Here is a 20,906-nt window from a genome sequence, read left to right on the forward strand (position 1 = left end):
AACTGTACGAGAGGCACAGATACAAAAAAAATGTACCAGAGGCACATGGCGTCTGCCGACATTAAGCTGTGCGAGAGGTACAGGGCACCAGCTTACATTAAACTGTACAAGAGGTACAGGGCACCAGCTTACATTCAACCGTATGAGGTACGAGGAACCAGCTTACATCAAACCGTACCAGAGGTAAAGGACACCAGCTTGCTTTAACTGTACGAGAGGTACAGGGCAGCAGTTTGCATTGAACTGTACCAGAGGTAGAGGGCATCAGCTCACAATAAACTGTACGAGAGGCAGAGGACACAAGCTTACATTAAATTGTACAAAGGGCACAGAGTACCAGCATGTAGTAGCCTGTACATGAGGTGTAGAAGGCCAGATATTAGGAACCTTAAGCTGTCAGGACGGCAACGCCAAGGAAGACTTCGATTAAAAAATAAATTTCTACTGTTAGTTAAAATTTCAAAATGCAGGGTCGGCCAGGGTTTTTGGGTATTCGGTATTCAGGGGCGTTTTAAATCGGGTATACGGTATATTGCAGCTTAAATATGGGTATTCAGTATATCACTTTCTTTGAATTTCAGGTATAAAGTATTCAAAGCTTCGATTATTTTTGGGTATATTTGGAGGAATTTGGGGTATTTTGGGGTATTTTGTCGATTTTTTTTCGGGTATATTGGTATTCCACTACCCCCCCTGACCGACCCTGAAAATGGCTGCATGTGTTACCCGTCTCATACGGCGCCACACCTCAACTTCAGTATAGCGTTTAAAAGGAGTGTTGGGTTGCAAATGGAATTTAAAATAATTTGCCGTCGCGGTTTCGGTTCGCAGACGACGCAAATTGTGTTGATTTCACGTTGTTGTTTTGCATAGGACGGCTACGAAATGTACAAAGTTTTAAAACGCACGTGCTGAGCTATTGTTCTGCCAATTAGATCTTTTGTTTTTCCATGTCCTTGTTGCCGTCGCCGTTGTGGTTTGCTTAAGGTCCCTCTTCTCTCGTTCAGCCCTCCCACTCAGTTTAAAAGTATATTATGTAAAATTGTGTCAGCTATTTCCAGGTTTGTTGCTAACAGATTAAATCCTTAAATTTCCCGATAACCTGAAAGCTGGTCACTTTTGAGTAATGTCTACGAGGAAGAAATGCAGAATTCCATACGCCGCATAATTGACTAACGACATGAGCAGAGTTGTTCTAACAGAGCGAGAGTGGGAACCAATCATGCTCTCCGACGAAGCCTGGTACAAAATTAAGATCAAAGATGGCGGATCAACAGATTGGAAAAGACTTTAGAAGTACAGTATTTCTTCCTCGCCGTTTTACCGTTTTATTGCATTAGTTACACAGTGAGAAATCTACTGTAAAAATGATGCTGCCGGAGATACCATCTTCACAAGCTTTTCAGGCGATACGTGCAGTGAGCGTGAGTGAACTTTCAAGTTTGAGAGAGGAAGATCTAAGACCTCTGCTGCCTTGTTTGGTCCGAATGGCTCTCTGCTCTCCAGTAGACGAAAGTGCAAAGTGGACAGAAGCGCGTAAGGAAGTACAGAAACTCTTGTCTGGTTTAGAAGTAGTTAATTCCATTGTGGCGTTGTTGTCTGTGGATTTTAGTCTCCTTGAGCAAGATGCTTTAAAAGAGCAGCAGCTGAGAAAAAAGGTTGGCGGTAGTACAAGCTCCAGTGTTTTAGTTGAGTCCTTACAAAATGGTCTTGCGCTAGAGTTTGAACGCAGTGAACCATCAAGGCGTCTTAGATTGGTTCTGAGTGAGATCCTTCGTATTATGAGCCAGGTAATTGGTATAAATAAATGAATAAAACATTAAATATATAGCGCTAAATGCAGTACTGTACATTAAGTATTATAAACTATTACTGAATGCTTTTCTTAAGAGAAATTTTTTGGGTTTGTTTCTGAAAAGTGGCTAGGCTGCCACAGGATCTCATCGGTAATGGCTGTGAGTTCAGTAATGCAGGAGCAGCATGAGCAAAAGCACAATCCCTAAGTGTAGTACTCCCAAGTGTTATTCCCTCAGAGTTCTTAGTGCAAGTTGTTGACAATGATTTTTTTTCTTAGAGTTTTCTTTGGGCTTCTTCCTATCGCCTTTCACCTCTGAAATTATAAATATTGCATTGCGATGATTAACCATTGAACTCCTTTAAGTGACCAAGACAGAATTTCTCCTTAAAATATCAATACAATGTCAATAAAATATTGGGTGGAAAAGTAAGGAGAACAAAAAAAATGTCAATAAAGGGATTTTTACTCAATCCAATGCCAAATTTTCCAAACTCATATTGAAAGAGTTGTATAGCAGACTGTAAGGATAATTACTAATGACTAGACCAGTTAGATCACTTGGCTCATATCAAGAGGCTCTTTATTTTCAGTACAAAAATAATAACTGTGAAAATGGAATTCATGTTCAAACTGTATGTAAAATTATCTGAAGGTGGATGTGAGACAAGAGTTCATTCCTGAGAAGTGTGAACTTTTTGAAAGTGAAGTTTACCTGGAGGAAGTATCAGATGTGATTTGCATTGGACAAGCTGAGCTGCCCTCACTTCTTGCATTAAACCAGCTTGCAGAGGCTCTCCTCAGGGTCAAGCAGGGTCCTTGGTTATTGTGTCGATTGGTGGCTAATGCTCCTGACAGCTTTGAACAAGGTGACACTTGTTTCAGGATTAATGTAGTCCCGTGCAAAGATATTGTTAGAAAATTTTAGAACTTAGATGTCATATTGAAAAAACCCTAAACAGTTAATACAGATATAGAAAACAGTTAATTTAACTGTGTTTACATGCTTTTGTTTTAGTGTGCAAGTCACTTCTTGAGCATGGTGAAGTACAAGATGAAGGTAGTTTAGGTGGTCTGGTGCGAACTCAAGCTCTAAGACAGCTATGTGCAATGAACCCCAGCTCTGCCTTTACTATGCATTCCGAGGCACTTAGACTGTGTCATATGCCTGGTCTTGCTGTGGCTCTTATTCTTGACTTTGGTGTGGACAGCAGTGGTAAGGACTTTTCTGTGGAGAATTAATTTAATTTATACTTCAGATCACAAACTGGTCAAAAGTCAACTTCAGAGTGCAGGGATAATTATTTCTGCTGTATAAAACCATTAGTCACTGTCCCCATCAAAAGTCCTGTTAAGAACTACTTCAGACTGAATGATCACACCACATGATCTAAATTTAATATTTTGCAACTTTTATTTGATGTCTTTTCTTGTGTTATGAATCAAGGTTCTTTGAGTTCAAGTGATCTTGTGGCATTTCTCAGCGGCCTTCTTTTAGGAGGAGATACAAAAGCTAGGAACTGGTTTTCTTCCTTTGTTAGGATTGGACAAAAGGTATGGAAACCAAATAAAAATGTGCTTGAAACTGGATTTAACCACAGTTTTTCTTGTTTTTTCCTTCCTATTTGCTGCAACTCATGTGGAAAAAGAGTCATCCACTTTCAAGTTTTTTAGTATCTTATACAAGTTGCTGTTATTTTTAAAAATGTTTTTATTGTTTTGTTATGAAATCAATTTTTACTTATCTGTTTTTTTGTGGCTGCAACCATCATTGCTATTAAAGATGTTTTGAGTTATAGTTTGACTTTACCCTTTTGCATTAGTCCAGTACATCAATCTTGGCTTCTCTGAGAAGTCAGTTACTGAAGGAGATGTCATCTTTGGTTCCAAGTGGAACAAAAAAAGGAGCAAGGTCAGAGAACAGCAATTCAAGTGTGAAGGATTTTGTGGCAGGAGATGATGTTAGACAGGAAGATGAAGAAACATTAGAAATACTTCAAGGTGATTCCATTAATCATCCATCAAATGTTATCAGCCAGTTGAGGGTCAGATGTAGTGGCTCAGTGGCTGGCAATCTGGACTCTGGATGAGGCAATTCCTGTTTCACACAATGGCAAAGTCCTAGTGTTGTGTGTTTGGGCAAGATACGTAACTCTCACAGTGGTCCCCTCTCCCTAATAATAAAAATGGGCAGTGGAAAAGTGTCAGTGAAACTTAATGACTTGTTGTTGAGTTAATAGAGATCAACTAACATTTAGTTCAGAGGCAAATGTAATATTCTAATTTCTACATGATACTGGAACCTAAGATTAGCTCCAACAGTAGTGAGGCATAAAGCTTGGAAAGATTTGTTGATTAGTTTAATTAACTTTCCAATGAATTTACCTACATATATTTCAGCAATGGAGGTGAGCACGGATTATGAAATCACAGAAGAGAGTTCTGAAACTTCCCACATGAACTTAGAAACTGTTGAAACAGTAGAGATTAGTGATGATGGTGTGATCCAAGGCACAGCACTCTTGCGGCTGTACTGTGCCCTCAAAAGATTGGCTGGTATGAAACTAACCTCACAGGAATCAGAAGCATTGCTCCGGCTGGTAACATGTCACCCTCCTCCCACTGCTGCCGGGGTGAGGTTTGTTGTGGTTGGCCTGTGTACCCTTCTGGTCTGTACCAACATAATGAGGTGAGTGGTTTACATCAAATAGATTTAGCAACTGTGCGGTGATAATTGGAAAAACTAGATAGATTTTTAAAATGTCAAGAGTTATTGAAAGGCAAATCAGTGTGCTGTTTGTAAGGTGGAGTAAATAAGTTAAGGTCACACTGCTAATAAGAAAGTCTTATTGAATGACAGAGTGGAGGATTTGAATCAGAGAACATTTGCCCATCTGCCTTCACTTTAATGGTAATCAATATGTTACACAGTTCAAAGCCCAACTGTTTAGAATTATCCTACTACTGTCAGGCAGTACAGACGACTCAAACAATATCGAGGGCTCAATGAACACAGTCTTTATTCCTGAGCTTGACCACGAGCACTTCGTGTTACAACAACAACAATAGTTGGCGAGCCCGGATGTAGTTTCCCTCAGGGAGGGCCTAGGTACAAGTGACGGGCCAACACTACTTTGGCTACTGGTTGAGGTCTTAGAAAAAATCCCAAAAATTGTTGCTGACCAGGGCATGAAATATTTGATCTTTAATGTCAACTCTTGATTTAATCAATAAGAGCATCACTGAATCTGTAATCACTCCATTAGGAGTTATCAGAGTCACACTTCACCTAATGATGGGTGGCATTAGTTTACAGGTGTTTTTCATAAAGATACAATTTTGTGATCAGTTCACCAGAGCATGAACAGATTGCTACCCACTGGATAAAGTGGCTGTCAAAAGAGGAAGCTCACTATGAAGCAGCAAGTGGTGTACATGCATCCTTTGGAGAGATTCTTCTGCTAATAGCCATTCACTTTCATGCTAGTCAAGTGGAAGCCATTGCTGATCTTGTGTGTTCTGTTCTTGGGATGAATATCAGGCTGGGCTCGCTGACAAGAATGAAAACTCTTTTCACACAGGAAATATTTCCTGAGAAGGTTTGCAATTTATTTTTTCTGAGGCATCCCAGGGTGCCAAAATCTTAAATCCTTGAATCTGATTGGCTAATTGCACACTTGTAATTGGCCTAGCTTTTTACAAGACAGACTATGGCTCAGTCCAAAGTCCTTGGGCCATACTCAAGACCTCAAGCATAGTAAATAACCTATGAAAAACAGAAAAAATCTTTAGTTAGGTATGACCTGTAGCCATGGGTGGAGAGATTATGCACTTAAACCACCATAAAGTACAAAAGCCTGAAGTCTGTAGTGGACAATCCTAGAACACAGAGCAGCTTTAATTTAATTTGTTGTGAATAACTTGTGAAGATAGCTACCAAATATGTTTATTAAAACACAGACACTCAGCATGACAAATTTGGGTATAAAATTATAACTGTTACATAGACTGACCCATATTGTGATAGGTTGTGACAGCTCATGCTGTGACAGTTCCCGTCACACCACAGCTGAGTTCAGAGGATACAGGATTCCTTCCAATTCACTGCATTCATCAGTTGCTGCGGTCACGAGCATTCACAAAGCATGCAGTTCCTGTCAAGGTTAGACTTCAATTGTCAATTGAATGAGTATGCAGTTATTGCAGAGACAATGGGGTAACTGTTTGCATGCTGAATCTAAAAGTGCAGTGTTGAGGCCTGATTGGGCCATTATGTTTTGTTCTTGGGTAAGACTCTTGCAGTATCTCTCTTTCAACTCCCAAGTATGAATGGGCACTTGGAGACTTGCCATACCTTACATTACTACACCTTCCTTTGTGAGAAGTTTCTGTCAGTTCTGTCATTCCACTGGTTCACTGTGTTGCTGTCAGTTCCAGTCAGTAACAGTGTTCCTTCTATGGATAAAAGAGATACAATAGCCAACAGCATGTTAGTCTTAATAATCACCTTGCAGACAGGAAAAGGTTTCCTCTGTGCCAATGAAGTCACCTTGACCACCAAAAAAGAACATTGAAAATTTCTTTTTTATATTCACTATCAGGATGGTGATGACAAGCCCCTGTAAGAGATTAAATATATTTAACATTAAAATAAATCTTACTCAGGGTGCTTCCTATTTATGAGGTTTGGCTGAACTGATAAATCTGGTTTTGCTGGGGTAAATAGATTTAAATAGAAATAGCCTCCTTTCCAGAAAAATTGAGCAAGTTGTACATGTATTGTCTATGCTAAAGGAGGAAACAAAAGGGTTTACTGAGAATGTGATTTACAATCAACTTTTTTAGGACTGGGTGTTTAGGCAGATCTGTTGTTGTACCACTCCTCTTCACCCTCTAGTCGTACCTCTTCTTGAAGCCTTTGTACATTCTGTCATCAATCCCACATCCAAATCAACTAAGTACAAAGAAGCTACTTTCACTCTGCGTGGATTTACAGATTCTGAAGTTATGTCAGTCTTTGCTGCAGAATCCCAGGCATGTGATAACCTTGTTCATTTTAGTTCTACAGTTTTTGAGTTTCTAACTTGCTGATTAAAGCATCTAAGTGGACATGTGATATTGAAAATTGCAATAATTGCTGTCACCCCAAATATAAGATAGGAATTTTTGTATGAAAGATTTACTTTTTACCATTTTTTTGAATATTTCTAATGATTTGAAAGGTGTTTGAATTGAATGAATGAATTCAAACACTTAATCTCTGACATTGAAGCTGATTAGGCTTTTTCTTAGTTTGTGGTGTCTTTTTAATAGGCTAATTAATTTTCTTGTAGAGTTTGAGCCTAGCTTTGGCCTTCGTGAAAGTTTCTCAAAATAGAATGAAAAGCACATCTGTTATTAACTGGCATTTCCCCAACAAAGCTGAAAGTGATAATCTGTTTAGAGGGAAATCCTTCTGACAACTAACTGCTTGAGTTGTCACTTTCACTGATAAAAGTCCTATTCAGGAGTACTATCACCCAAATTTCCCATCAAATTTTTGATGCTGACATCCTTTCTGATCTTGGAAATCTCCAGGAAGAAGGAACTGCATTCAGAATCCATGGACTTCCTTTAGAATCAATGAGGAGAAGCTCTGTGTATGTGGCCACAGAACTGTCATCTCATCTCACATCTCAGATTCTGATGTTATACTATGTTCTAACATACCAGGACTGTCTTCTTTCAAATATGAAGTCTTTAGGTAAGGCAGTGACCCCAGTAAGATATGTTGGCTCTGTAAAGGCTGATAAGATCTGTTCAATCCTTATCTTCACCTTAAAGTCTTCATGAGTGGCAGGTTTTTTTTCTTACATGTAAAATGATGTCAATTAAAATGCATGCATGTCCTTTAGAAACAAACCTTTACATCATGGTAACTACTTCTCCATAGTGACAACCAAAGAATTAGTCAATCTTTCAGTTAAAGAAAGAGGTGGTTGAAGTTACTTCTTGCTTGGGCCACTGGATTCCTTATCAAGAGGTGCTGGTTCCAGCCCCAGCTAGGTCACTGTATTGTGTTCTTTTATAGGACACTTAGTTGTTATTAAATGAATGCCTCTCTGCCAGTGAAATTAAATGGGTATTAGCAAACTGTCAGAGAAACTGATCAAGTAGCAAAGGAAGTGTGTGCTTTGGACCAGTAAAGGTTTCTTGCTGCGGAAGCTCTGATGAGTCTTAACTGTAACTATTCATATGGCTAGAAAGACTTACCTGTTTAGTAAAGACTGAGAAACAGGTCCTAGTTATTTCAAGACCCTCTAACACAATATTGTTTAGGAACATGCTGGAATGAGTTGTATACAGTCATCAGCAATGATCAGCTAGAATGTGTCAGAAAACCAACCTACTGATTTTACCTTCAGTTTCCAACAATATTCAGCCTCAGTGGCTGTCACCCATGTTGCTGTCACAAATACCCATCAAGCATCTGCTGGAGCAGGCTAGGAGACGTCGTCGAGAATTCCGGGGTCTGTATGCTCCCCTACTGCAGCTGATCAACACTCACTTGCCACACCTGTGTTTAGTGGATGACTGGCTGAGACAGGAAGAGGTATTCACTGCTCCACACTTATCAGCAGCCTCACCATTGCTTCATGTCCAATGTTCACCTCCTTGTTTAAAAGAAGGTATGCCTTGAAAAATTGAAAGTAATTTGGAGTACTCCTTTAACTCTCAGGACTTTAAAATTCATGGTCAGCCACAAGGGCCATGATAACATTTTTTTCTCATAATTAAGTGCAAATGATCTGGCAGACAGTTAAGGTAAAAAGTTTTGATACCCATCTGGGGATTGCATGGCTCCGCAGAGAAATAAACCCTTGCAGTGAAAATTACCAACGAGGGACAAATTACAAGTTTTCATATGCATATGACCTTCAAAACCCAGCTATTTAAATTAATGTCCAAGTAACAATATGCAGGTTAATTATATCAGCTGTAAGATAATTTTAAGGGAAGATTTCTTGACAGTAATTGAATCAAAGAGGAACTGGTCAGCAATATGTTATGTAAGGTCCCTCTAGAAGGACAGCTGTTGTCTTATTTTTCAATAGGGTCAGATTTGTTACTTAAGAAGTTTAAGAGTGCTTGAGACCCTTTTCTTTGTCACAGAAAATGACAGAAGTGGAACAATCTTGCTTTGCGCCAACTGTTAATAATATATAGATTAATTCATGTAGGCTTTCCAATTGGAGAATATTTCCTTCATAAACCTTTTTTCAGTGGGCCATGAATGTGTTGATCACTTTTTTTTCCAACAGCATTTAGCTTGCTGCCAGACAATCCCTGTTCTGCTCTTCTGCTGCTTAAAAGACTGTTACAACTAGAGCCTAGTGCTCTGATTCCTTATATGGATGTACTGGTTCAAGCTTTACCCAGTTTATTGAAGCCTGGGGTCCCCCGGCGGGTGCAAACTCTGTCTTGTGAACTTTGGACAAAAATTAACACTGTTATACCTCGCAAGTAAGGTTTCTTTGGGCTACAGTACCTTTGACTTTTCCTCAATTTGTATATTGATGTGACACTATACAGATAATGCTTAGAGACACTGCCTTAGCTATAAGTTCTTGACATTTCTAGAGATCTACTTCTTTCTTTTATAATGCAGTTTTTTTGTGCTGTAAAAAATTTAAAGTCTATTCTGTGGAAATCCACTAAATTAGGTTTAGTAGGTATACAATTGACCATTAATAGTAGTTATACCTTCTTTACTTTTCCATCTACCAATGGTTGTTAATATTATGGAAAAACTCAGAGGGACATCTTTTCAATACTTTTGAAATGAGAGCTAAGTAGGTTAAGGTGGAAAACAGGATTTTCGTCCAAATGGTCAATAGAATACATGTATTTTCAGTCAAATTCAGCATGAATGAGACTACAAACGTTTAGTTTGGTAACTAAGATAACTCAAAAAGAGGTAGAATATGTAAGACTATATGTCTTGAGTTGTTGTAACCTTACCATAATTATGATTTCCTCAACAACAGATTGTGGTTGGCCACTGTCAACATGCTGTGTCCAGCAGAGACTCCTGTCCTTCATCTTACTCCTCAACTGTACACAGATGAAGACATTATGAAAGATCCTTTGACTGTGCTTAGATGTGACAGAAGAGTGTTCAGGTATGTATCTGTAAGAAAAGAACAATTATGTTATGATAGAACCAAAATAATTGTTCACTGACTGTACTAGGCCACCCTTGGAGGTGGTACACGATATGAAGTGACTAGGTCTAACCACTGACAGCTCCCTATCTTTAAAGCCCATATTAAATCTGTATGTAAAAGGTTAATGTTAAAGTTAGTGCTCTTAGGAGAGTTCATAAATTCATACCATCAGAAGGGATGGTTAATATTTACAAGGCCTTTATCTTGCCACATCTAGAATACTGTGCTCCAGTCTTAGCTGGGTTATCAACTGGTCTTTCTAATAAACTGGAACTTACTAATCAGTACGCTATTAGAACTCTTTTGATCATAGCTAAGTCAACCTCATATAGTGACCTACTTACCTATGTCGGATATTGTAGATATTTTCATGCTCTCTCCCTTTTTGACAAATGCTTATACAATATGGGGCCAAATAGTATTAAGGAGATGTTCTTATTTCATAACAATAAATACCACCTCAGAGACTTTTGCAAGCTTAATCAGCCTACCTATAGCAGTAGATTTATACATAGGTCATATCATTACATCATCTCAAGATTATGGAACAGTCTGCCTGACTAAGTAAGGAGAGCTCCATCTCTTAACATTTTTAAGTCAATACTGGATGAGGTCAATTTGACAACCAGAGTTGAGAGTAATTGTAACTTTTGTACATAATTCTATATGGTTACATTTCCTCTTATGATTATTGATTTTCTTATATTCTTATTTTTATATCTTTGTATATATATATTTCTCCATCTTGGTATGTACTGGATTTATAATAATTTGGCATGTTCAGCTTTAAACAAGTCTTGTATTCATCCGTGTAATGTGGATAAATAAAATACCATATCATACTTCTACTAAATCTAGGAACAACACTCAGCCACGTGTCCAAGTTTCAATAAAATGAAAATCATCTTATTATGACAGATGCCCACCATTATTTGATCTTTTGGTGAGAGTCCTCATGGGGTACCTGGCAGGCTCAAGGGCCCTTTTAAGTCAGTACCTCCAAGCACATCCTGCATCAAGAACTGAAGGGTTAGCTGTTGAACAAGAACGAGAAGAGCTACGGGCTGCTTTGGTGACAGCACAAGAAAGTGCAGCCATTCAGATTTTACTAGAAGTTTGTGTCAAAACACCTCAGGATCAGGTTTGTTGAAATCTCAATGTTTGTTAGTTAAAAAACAAGCAAACTGATCAACTTTAGAACCAAAGTAAGCACAAAATACTCCAGGGCCATTATTTTTCAGGATTTTAGGAGAGCTTCCTCAGTTTTAAATGGATAAAATTTGTGTAACATCACAAGCTTTTTTTGTTATGGTGTTATTTTGCTTGTTTGTTTTTTGTTTTGTTTTTTTCTGGTGCTGTTGTAGTCTTTCAAGCATTTTGAAGTAAAACTATAGTTCACCCTGAGTTCAGCAGATGTTAATATTCAACCTCTCCTCACAAATAAAATTACTAAGCAAGTAGTGGTGATGAGAAAAGAAAAACTTATCAGTGCAAGGGTGTTGTGGTTGTGATGTAATGCAAAATTCCTATATGTTTAACTACTCTTCAGGAAAGAATCCAATGATAATTTCTTCACCTCTTTAGGATCAACCAGGCTGCAGTGGATCAGCAGTGCTGCATGAAGTCCAATGTCGTGTGTGCTCACAGCTACATCAGATGTTTATTGCTGTTCCTGATATTGCCAAACTTGTGCATTTCCAGGTTTGAGATAAACTCAAAGGTGGCTCACAGTGTCATTCGGATGTTTTCGTATTTCAACCTTATAACAGTTCTAAATGCATTGTTCATAACTGTTAATAAAATTAAGGAATAAGGAAGGATGAATGGGAGTAAGTGATATCTTAAACATACTATGGACTGAACAGCACTTGTTTCTCTTGTAGGGTTACCCAGTAGAACTTCTCCCAGTGACAGTGGCTGGCATCCCTTCTATGCACATTTGTTTAGATTTTATTCCAGAGCTCATAAACCAACCACAACTTGAAAAACAGGTAGGACTGTTTAACAGCCTGAGTGTATGTTGTTCTGTAAGAGATTGAAAATATTTAAAATAATTTTGAGCTTTTTTCAAAGATGTTGTTACTTTTGTTGTTGCAGTTGTTTGCAGTTCAGCTTGCCTCATACCTGTGCCTACAGTTCCCCCTTCCTAAAGCCATGGGTGTGGCCAAATACATTCTCAGTCGGCTCAGCTCTCTTCTAGCCACACTCCCGTCTGGCAAGCGTGTACCATTTTTCACACCTGCCCTCCCTGCCCTGGTGAGATTTTGCCATGCATTCCCACCTCTGTGTGATGAGGCTACTGGGTTTCTGTTGGAGCTTGGTCGTGTGGCAGTCTCTCATGCATCAGCATCTGCTGCCTTTACTCTTGGTAAGACTTCCACACTCTTACATTTCTGTAATAGTGATTTTTGCACATCAGAAACCATCTAATAAAACCTTCGTAGTTGTTTACAGGGTTATACAAACATGTACTATTTGTTTGTGATTTTAAAACAAAACATCACTTACTGGGCAATGAAAAAAATTACCTATAGCAACCAACCAACAGGCCAAGGTGTGGAGAACTTTTAGACAGAGCTTCATGTCATATTACTTGTTATATGACTATTTTTTGGAGACAAAGTGATCCAGTGGTTACTATCCTGTAATTGAGAGGTCTTGGTTCCACACCTGGCTAGGTCACAGTGTTGTTTTTGTTGGGCACGACACTGAAATCTCACAGTGCCTCTTTCCTCTAAGGGAAACTTACAAAGTGTGGGGGGGGGGGGGGGAGAGAGAGAAGGGAAGGGGAGTTTACCAGCATACCAGACCCTGTGTGTGCTCTTGGAACCAGGATAAGCTTCAGCGTTAACAGGTTACTGGGTTTATAAATTTTTTCCTATTCTTGTTCACAATCAAGGTCATATTTCTAGTTTCCTACCAATTTTCATTCCACTGTTTCTCATCTTTCATTCAAGGTACTCCAGGATCTCTCTTAAATCAACTGTCTTTGGAACAACAGCAGGAACTGGCTGACCAAGAGGATCATGGGTTTACAGATGACTCCTGGTTGCCAAGCAATTTGACCCAGGAACATAAAGGTACATTAGAGGGTGCAGTTGAGAACACTGATACAGCCCTTTGTCATGCCATTGAAAAAACATTTCTTGAAGTAACAAATGTTGCAGTAGTAAAGCAACATAACTGTGAGCAGTAACAGGAGCAGGACAATCCATTCAACACTGAAGAAGTCCCGGTAGTAATACTGCATGAGGTGTCAAGCCAGGTCAGGACATGAAGTCAAATGATGGTCAATTTTAACTTATCCTCTCATCACCAGTGTATTAATAATCAGTCAGTTTTGTTGAAAGAGGGTCAATGCCTGGCTTGGATGCGAAATGGAACTGCAAGAGGAAGTTTTTAGAGTGAGCTTGTGTGATAGCAACATCACCTCTGCAACAAAAAGGTTTTTGCTACATGCTATTCTCTGTCAATAGCTTTAAATGTCCTTTAATCCTGTTAACAACCATTGAACAGTTCTGCAAATGGCATATAAGGCAAATGTGTTCATTTTTATTTCACATAAAGCTCACAATAAATAAATTTCTACAAAGGCTAACAGCTCTATTTACCAACTGTCCAAGTAGGATCAGATAGAACTCTGAAAAAAGTAATATTGGAAGCTTCCTGTGTAATATGAATCTTTGCCATATGTAGCATCATAGTTAACCTATCAACAGGCAGCCACATTTAGTTCTCAAGGTGAAAGACTAGGAGTTTGATGTTGCATGCATTATGCCAGATATAAAAAAACCAACAATTTAAAAAAACTTTAAATACAATAAACAAAGAAATGGACATTAAAACATGTACTAGCAAATGTAAGTATTCCTTACTTGTGGCTTTGTAATTTCATGTATTAAATATATTTACATCCTACCGGCATGGTAAATGGTTATTAAAGACTTAAATTTCAATGGGGAATTTACACAAACTTTACATGGTCCAATAACAGCTTATTCTTAAAAAATGGGGTAATAAGAAATTATTAATGTACAATCATGGTGATGGTAATTATTATAATGAAAAACTTTCATCCAGCCTTGATTAAGAGCTGAGAAATTCTTTTCGAAAGTGGCAGCAATGAATTACCGGTAGGTTGCTAAAATTACCTTGCATATGAACTCTAACCAGCACCAAAATTATGTGTCAGAGATTGAGCTTTTCCATGGATTTGGAGGAGTTTTACCTCTGGCTACTCCATGATATTGAATGATGTTGAAAAGTTGTATATCAAAATTTGTATGCTGCATGCTTCCTCTGATTTGTTTAACAGACATTTTAGCTTCCAAAAATGCTAGAAATTGGTCATTACACTACTAACCACCACATGTAATGTATGTTTATGCCAAGTTGAAACTTTTGAGCCTTGTTGATTTAAGAACTGTATTAAACTATATTTTACAACCACAGTACACTAAGCTATCAAGATTCACTGTCAAAAAGAGTCTGATTATTGTTCAACATCTGCTGATTCAAATCAGTCATTACTCTTCCTTTATTGTTACGAGACAATACTTTTTTGAAATCTGGTGCATCTCAGACCTAGAAAATTGGAAATAACTGGTCTGTCTAAAGTCTGGCATCCTCTCCACCATTTGCCAAATCATACATATCCTTGGCAACATCCTCTATGTCACCACAGTAACTGCTGCTGCCAGCACTTGAGCTGTCCCCATGGCTATGATATCCATTTCTCTTGGGTGATGACTCACCATTCTCGTCTATTCCTGTCTGGCCTTTGTCAAAAGAATTAAAATGGGAAAACTGACCATTTGTGTCAGCATACTGATGACCATTCGTTACCCCATTTTGCATGGGATTGTCAAGCTTTACATGTCGCAGTTGTTGTCGCACTTCATCTATCTCATGTGTTGAATTGTTTACAGGACCATTGGTTAAAGGGGTCTCAGGTCGTGAACTTTTGCGCAGTCTTGCTCTCTGCTCTCGTAACACACCATCAGACTGAGCATCTTTATCAACTTCATTTACATGTATCACTGCTTTCTCCACAGAATTTTCTTTTGCTTTACTTTCAGTCCTGTTCACGGCACGTCCAACCAAGGATGCTGTGTTTTTGGGATTATTTGAAGATTGAGAAAAGTCATCATTTTCATCGGTCCCTACACCAGGTTCACCTAAAACAGAGACAGATACTGTCAGGAGAAATCCCATAAATACAGACTATCAATATAAATTTAAAACAATACACAAGATATGTTAAGTATGCCAAACTTGAGGTACTTATTTGGAGGCAACAATGTTGTCAATTCTTCTACCATTCTGTTGCACACCTACTACACAGCATTTGAACCACACACCCAAAAAAATTTACATTTGACATTTGATCTAAAATGCATCAGCCAACTATAAGGTTAATACCAGCCATTTTATTCTTTCTTTGCAAAGCTGATATTATGGTAAGGGTTAATTAACTTTGATTTTTGCGTTTTGTACTATTGGTCTCACAGTAGATTGTCACTTACAAAGTATTCTCTGCATAACTTTACGGGTGTACTTCTTCCACAGTGTAGCGCCATAGTTTATTGCAGCTTCATTCTGATCCTCAATAGGAAGTGCATCAACCTCAGTCAGAGAGACATCCAATGAAGACAAAATGATGTCTTTGTCACGAGCACCTGTAGCTAATAGAGTCCCATCTGGGGACAGAGAAAGGGCTTCCACCTTCAACACAGAAAAAGAAAACATTTTAGCTGCCCTCTTTGACTATAAAGTTCAAAGACTGCCCTAACAATGGTTATTGGAATTAAGTTTTGAAGTAAGCAGCTTTATAATTAAAATAGGTGGCTAATTTTTTGTCTTTGATAAAGGAATCAAAGGAATATTCCAGCAGAATACTGTAGGCCATACTCAGAAAGTAAATGGTGATTTTGGCCAGCAACTTATAAGTGACAGTGAGACATCATACCCAACAAAGTAAACTGTGCCACTTAGAGAGGTACCTATAGATATCCATATCTACCTATCCAAAATAATTTTCTGTGAAGAAGTGTAATTAACATGAGTTATCATTTTTTGTTGGGAGCAAAGGTGCCTCTTTGCAATGGACCCTGCAGCCTCTACTAAGTATCCACAGAAATAGTAAGGAAACATCCAATCACAAATTTGACTTTATAGTCTCAGACATCACCTCTGATCCCACCCTGTGCTGTTTGATCATCTGAAGCTGTTTTCCACGCTTCCTCAATGGATGCCATGCACGGCATGAATTGTCTCCAACAGAAAAAATCAGTGGCACTGATTTGCTACTGATAACAGGATAAAACTGCAACTTATTTACAGCATCTTCATGCCCTCTGATTTTGATCAGCAAGGTTCCACTTCTTGGTTCCCACAAAGAAATCTGGCACAAGATTAGATGTATAATTCAATAAAAACTTGACTTTTTATCTTCAGGGGGACATTGGGGTCTGGAAAGGAACCCTTGTGATTCCTCTTACCTATACCCTCTTTGCTCAAGACAGGAAGGTAAATTTTCCCATCAAGCTTTCCAACATTTTCCTTTTTTAAAATCATGGTGAGAATCTAAATGTTCTCCTCAACATAGGGGCTCTCTTGTAAAGAAATATTATGTTTCCACATGTTATTGGAGTGAGGAAGGATATATTCTAGACCTACACTAGTTTACATTACCAGCATACGAGAAAGGATAGAGTGTATCAAAAAGCTAATGTTTAAAGTTAAACTTGAAAAAAAAAAATGCAGAACTAAAAGCCCCCCTTTGGTATCAGTTCCCAAGGCCACCCAGTAACTATTTTTAACAAAATTTTATGGCTCAACCACTGGGATTCTACTCTTTGTATTTCTGCTCAGTGTGCCATGAATTATTTATCATAATTAAGAGTTCCACTCAACTATCACTTGAGGTCGGCTTCTATTGTACGCTTCAATGCAGAACGAAAGTGGTGGCTCACAAAGTTAATGGTGCCAAACAATATATAACATATCTATCTCACACAGTAATATCGAACTCTTTCAGGCTCCACTTCCTTAAATATTCCCTTTGTTTTACTGGACAAAACGCGAAATGCAGCAAAATGTGAAAAGGAGTGCCACGACGAAGAACAATTATTTAAAAAATCTTCCAATTTGCAAACAAGAAACTGTCCACTGCACCCGGTAATTTGACGCCAGTGTAATTGACAAATCATTATACAAGACACGGAACTTCAGAGAAGCTTTTAAGACTTAACAGTAATTCACAATAAACGTCAAACTTCTACATTTAAGTGATCAAAACAGTTATTATTATGATTACACTTGAAATGGCTGGGAGTATTATATTCAACGTACAAAACTTTCTCACATTTGTTAAACTAAGTGGAAATGTCTACAAATTGTAGAAGCAAATTTCACGCTTTACTTCTTTCGCGTGCCAGATCGCAAAAAAGATTACCGAGCAATTGGCGATAACAAACAACTTAGACTTTCGACTCATATGTAACCTTTCTCTTTAAATAAGAAATAATTATCATGTTTTCTGCATTAAGTTGAAAGTTTGAAAAAACGTTTTTACCTTGCTATCAGTAGCACCAGAGGCGATGTAACTGCCATCTGGAGACCAAGCGCAACATTTCACGCTATCTTCGTGTCCTCCTACCAAACTCATCACTGAGCTTGCTGTTCGCGTGTCCCAAATCTTTAAGGAGCCATCATCCGCGCCTGAACAAAGTAGACCCGCACCGATGCTCGTCTGGAAGGCACAAGTCCATACACCAGTTGAATGCCCCGTCAGTTTCTGCAACATTTGTCCCGTACGCGCATCGGATAGACAAACAGTTTTGTCCCAAGCAGCAGAAGCTAGTAAAGTGCCATCGCTCGAGAAGGAAGTACCCAACACCCATCCTTTATGAGGTGAAAGTGACTGCAGAAGTTTGCCTGTCTCCCCGCTCCACAAAGCCACCGTACTATCTGCAGAACCCGACGCAAGTACGCCAAGACAACCCGCGGTCCCCACTCCTGGTTGCCAAGAAAGACAGGTCACAGGGCTGCGATGATGCCTCAAGACAAACACTGATTCCAGCGTACTAAGATCCCATATCCGCAAAGTTTTATCCCAGCTACTGGATGCGAGATGAAGTCCACCAGGACTAAATTCAAGTTCGGAAATGTGCCACTTATGGCCGCTTAGATGAGTCTGCTTTTCTGCTGACACACTCATTCCGAGAGTTAGAAAACTTGCGATCGACGCTGGATAGCAACAAAAAAATCACTACATCTTATCTACTACGAAAACAAAAGTTATTCTTCTAAATCTAGAATTATCCATTTCATGACTTGATAACCAACTCAGGATGCTTGCTACAATCCACGCAATTTCCCTTCGTCAGTATTTTCTTGTACTTGTTTGTCTTAGTTTTGGCTTGAAAACCGCTGTGGTCCGTAAGTTAAGAGATCATCGAAGAAAATTGTGCTAAAAATATCGCAGAACTTTCTCGAAAGGTTGGAAGAAATTCTGTCACTCTAGCTCTTGAGATTTTAAAATATGCAAAATAGAAAATATATTTTCCCACGACTACATTAGCGACGATTAGTAACCTGAGCCAAATTGGTGTTATTTATAATGAAGAGTCACGTGACAACTAACAAATGATGCTTTAACGAGAGCTCCACAAAACTCTCCTCTGGGAAAAGTCATGAAAATCATTTCACAGACATCTCGGCCAATTCGACCAAAAATGATCACTTAAATGCTAATAAAGTGGTACACAAGCAAAATTATGGTGATTTGTATGAATTTCAAACACTAGAGAGAGTCTGAAAGCAATTTGCATGCAAACCACCCACACATATTATCATAAAGTTACTAAGCAGTTTTGAGTGAAGAAAACAAAATAATACTTAATCACTTGAGTGGTTAATGGCACCAGAGCAATACCAAGTAAATTTGACCCCTACAATCTCAGGTTTGAAGAAATGGGGAAATCTTGCAGAGCTACATCATTTTTAAGTCTCCACATTTAATATATTTAAGAATTTTCTACCAATAACTTCATGGTTATGTTAGGATACCTTGATGCGGTGAAGCTAGTTTGACATTTTGGGTTAAGATTAAGTGTCCTACTTTCAACCAAGGGATAAAATTAATATTCAAATTTGTCAATATGTAAAAACACCTGTTCACAATGCAGTGTCAGCTGCCAAAAATATTACTCATAATGAGATGCATATCACTGAGACATGATCAGACTATCAATAAAAGAATCAACACCAATCATAAGGAATGAAAAAGATTGTGAATGACAAGTGACAACAGTCTCCTTATTACAACACTTGGGAGAGCAGCATATTTTCAACATTAAAAGTAAATAACAGATTACAATTTTGAGTTGAATTATGAACCCAACATCAAAAGTTTGTTTCAATATCTTGTGTATCAGATATCCAGTTCATGAAATTGGACCTCTCTATCATTACTAGCCTCTGAACTACTATTTATTTTAATCAGGCCATGGGATACCTAAAGAAGCGAAACATAGGCCTGCTGTGCATTCAACAACCAGAAAATCAAGGTTTTCTGTAGTTATTTTTTCAGGCTCATCTCATATAACAGGTGCCACAAAAAAAACACAGTGGCATGAGAGTAGGGCTGATCAGCACAAAGAAAAGATAAGTTACATTGCACAGGAAAACAACACCGTACAAAATGTTTGATTCCTAATAACCTGCATAGTGATTTGAATCACTATTACATCTTTTTGTTATTTTCAGTATCAGTGATAACAAGTACTGAGCAAACACTATTGATTCTGACTTCAATGGGTCTAACCTGGATTGTTGGATACATGAGAACCTTTTGGAAATAAATACTTAAATTGTTAAGTAAGATGTTGAACAGAGCCCATCTATCTACACGAAATGGTAAATGCTTCTTACATCTTCCTTGAATCTGCTTCAGTCCTTTCTCTCCTTAATAGCCCATCTACTTCCCATCTACTTATGAGAAATCTGTCTCAATTTTTAAAGTAAATTTATTGAAACAAGCTATCCAACATATTGAGGAAATATTAGGTGACATGACAGAAATCATCTAAGTGATGAGTTGGAAAACATGTTGATCAACATGTTTGTTCAACAAGGTTCAGTACGTTTCCTACTTAGTAAAAAGTCCATCCTGATGACTTATTTTCCAAGAAATTCTCCAGCAGACATATTTGAAGATCATGACAATAAAAATAATAATGATAACAATGATGATGATGTTAAGGATATTACTGATGATGACAACTCAGGGGTGCAGGTGTAAAGAAGACAATTTCAGTCTTCAGTGATGCATAATATCTACAATCCTGACAGTCATTCGAATCATCTCTCACCCTTCAGTCATATCTATACTTGATGTTGGTGAAGTGACTGCTCAGCTGGGCTCATGCTTAACACTTTCAAGTTAAGATGTGTCGTTCCGCCATTTTCACTTTGCATATTGGGTATAATAGCATAATCAATCCTTTTAGTGTGATAAAAACTTTCTTCCCTTTTCTCTTCTTCTTTTCAGAATCTTTCTCCCCGCTTTAGTTCTTAGTCTTGCCAAGTAACCGTGTTTTCGTTTCCTTTGTAAGTTATTCGGCTGATATTCCATGCCAAATCTTACATAGCGACATGGTTGTTGTAATAAAGGAAGCACCTTTCCAAAAACAAACGATGCACCAGGAAGCTTAGACGCTGAAGATACCGTAAACGCGCGGGATACTAAAGACGATAACCAACTCATCATTGATCTAAGCCTAAGCCTTTTGCTACACCTTCTCTGCCAAAGCATTCTGGGAATGTATAATCATAATACTAAGGGAGGGGGAGAGAGTGATTTCACTTTTTTACTCTCTTTCTTTAGTATTTTATTTTGA

At 38.3% G+C, this 20,906-nt stretch overlaps 3 protein-coding genes across 3 annotated transcripts; 2 read left to right on the forward strand and 1 right to left on the reverse strand.

Annotated features, from left to right (window-relative positions):
- The first annotated feature begins 1,230 nt into the window (after positions 1-1,230).
- Positions 1,231-5,582, forward strand: LOC149035944 (integrator complex subunit 2-like). Its single transcript, XM_089190177.1, has 7 exons — positions 1,231-1,790; positions 2,451-2,664; positions 2,814-3,011; positions 3,243-3,349; positions 3,619-3,796; positions 4,196-4,484; positions 5,145-5,582. Exons 1-7 carry the CDS (start codon positions 1,368-1,370, stop codon positions 5,440-5,442), a joined length of 1,707 nt encoding a protein of 568 aa, XP_089046303.1. The 5' UTR covers positions 1,231-1,367; the 3' UTR covers positions 5,443-5,582.
- Positions 5,583-6,688: 1,106 nt separating this feature from the next.
- Positions 6,689-13,933, forward strand: LOC149035945 (integrator complex subunit 2-like). Its single transcript, XM_089190178.1, has 10 exons — positions 6,689-6,833; positions 7,377-7,538; positions 8,200-8,463; positions 9,097-9,298; positions 9,823-9,957; positions 10,921-11,143; positions 11,587-11,703; positions 11,886-11,993; positions 12,100-12,370; positions 12,960-13,933. Exons 2-10 carry the CDS (start codon positions 7,418-7,420, stop codon positions 13,196-13,198), a joined length of 1,680 nt encoding a protein of 559 aa, XP_089046304.1. The 5' UTR covers positions 6,689-6,833; positions 7,377-7,417; the 3' UTR covers positions 13,199-13,933.
- LOC149035946 (uncharacterized) lies at positions 13,535-20,802 on the reverse strand. The gene is made up of 4 exons (XM_089190179.1): positions 17,579-20,802; positions 16,193-16,405; positions 15,528-15,726; positions 13,535-15,179 (listed from the first exon to the last, which is right to left on the reverse strand). The coding sequence occupies exons 1-4, from the start codon at positions 18,221-18,223 to the stop codon at positions 14,614-14,616; spliced, it is 1,623 nt and encodes a 540-aa protein (XP_089046305.1). The 5' UTR covers positions 18,224-20,802; the 3' UTR covers positions 13,535-14,613.
- Between the last annotated feature and the right edge of the window lie 104 nt (positions 20,803-20,906).

The sequence above is a fragment of the Pocillopora damicornis genome, chromosome 12 (assembly GCF_964200805.1).
Source record: "Pocillopora damicornis chromosome 12, jaPocDami1.2, whole genome shotgun sequence".
Classification (NCBI taxonomy): Eukaryota; Metazoa; Cnidaria; class Anthozoa; order Scleractinia; family Pocilloporidae; genus Pocillopora; species Pocillopora damicornis.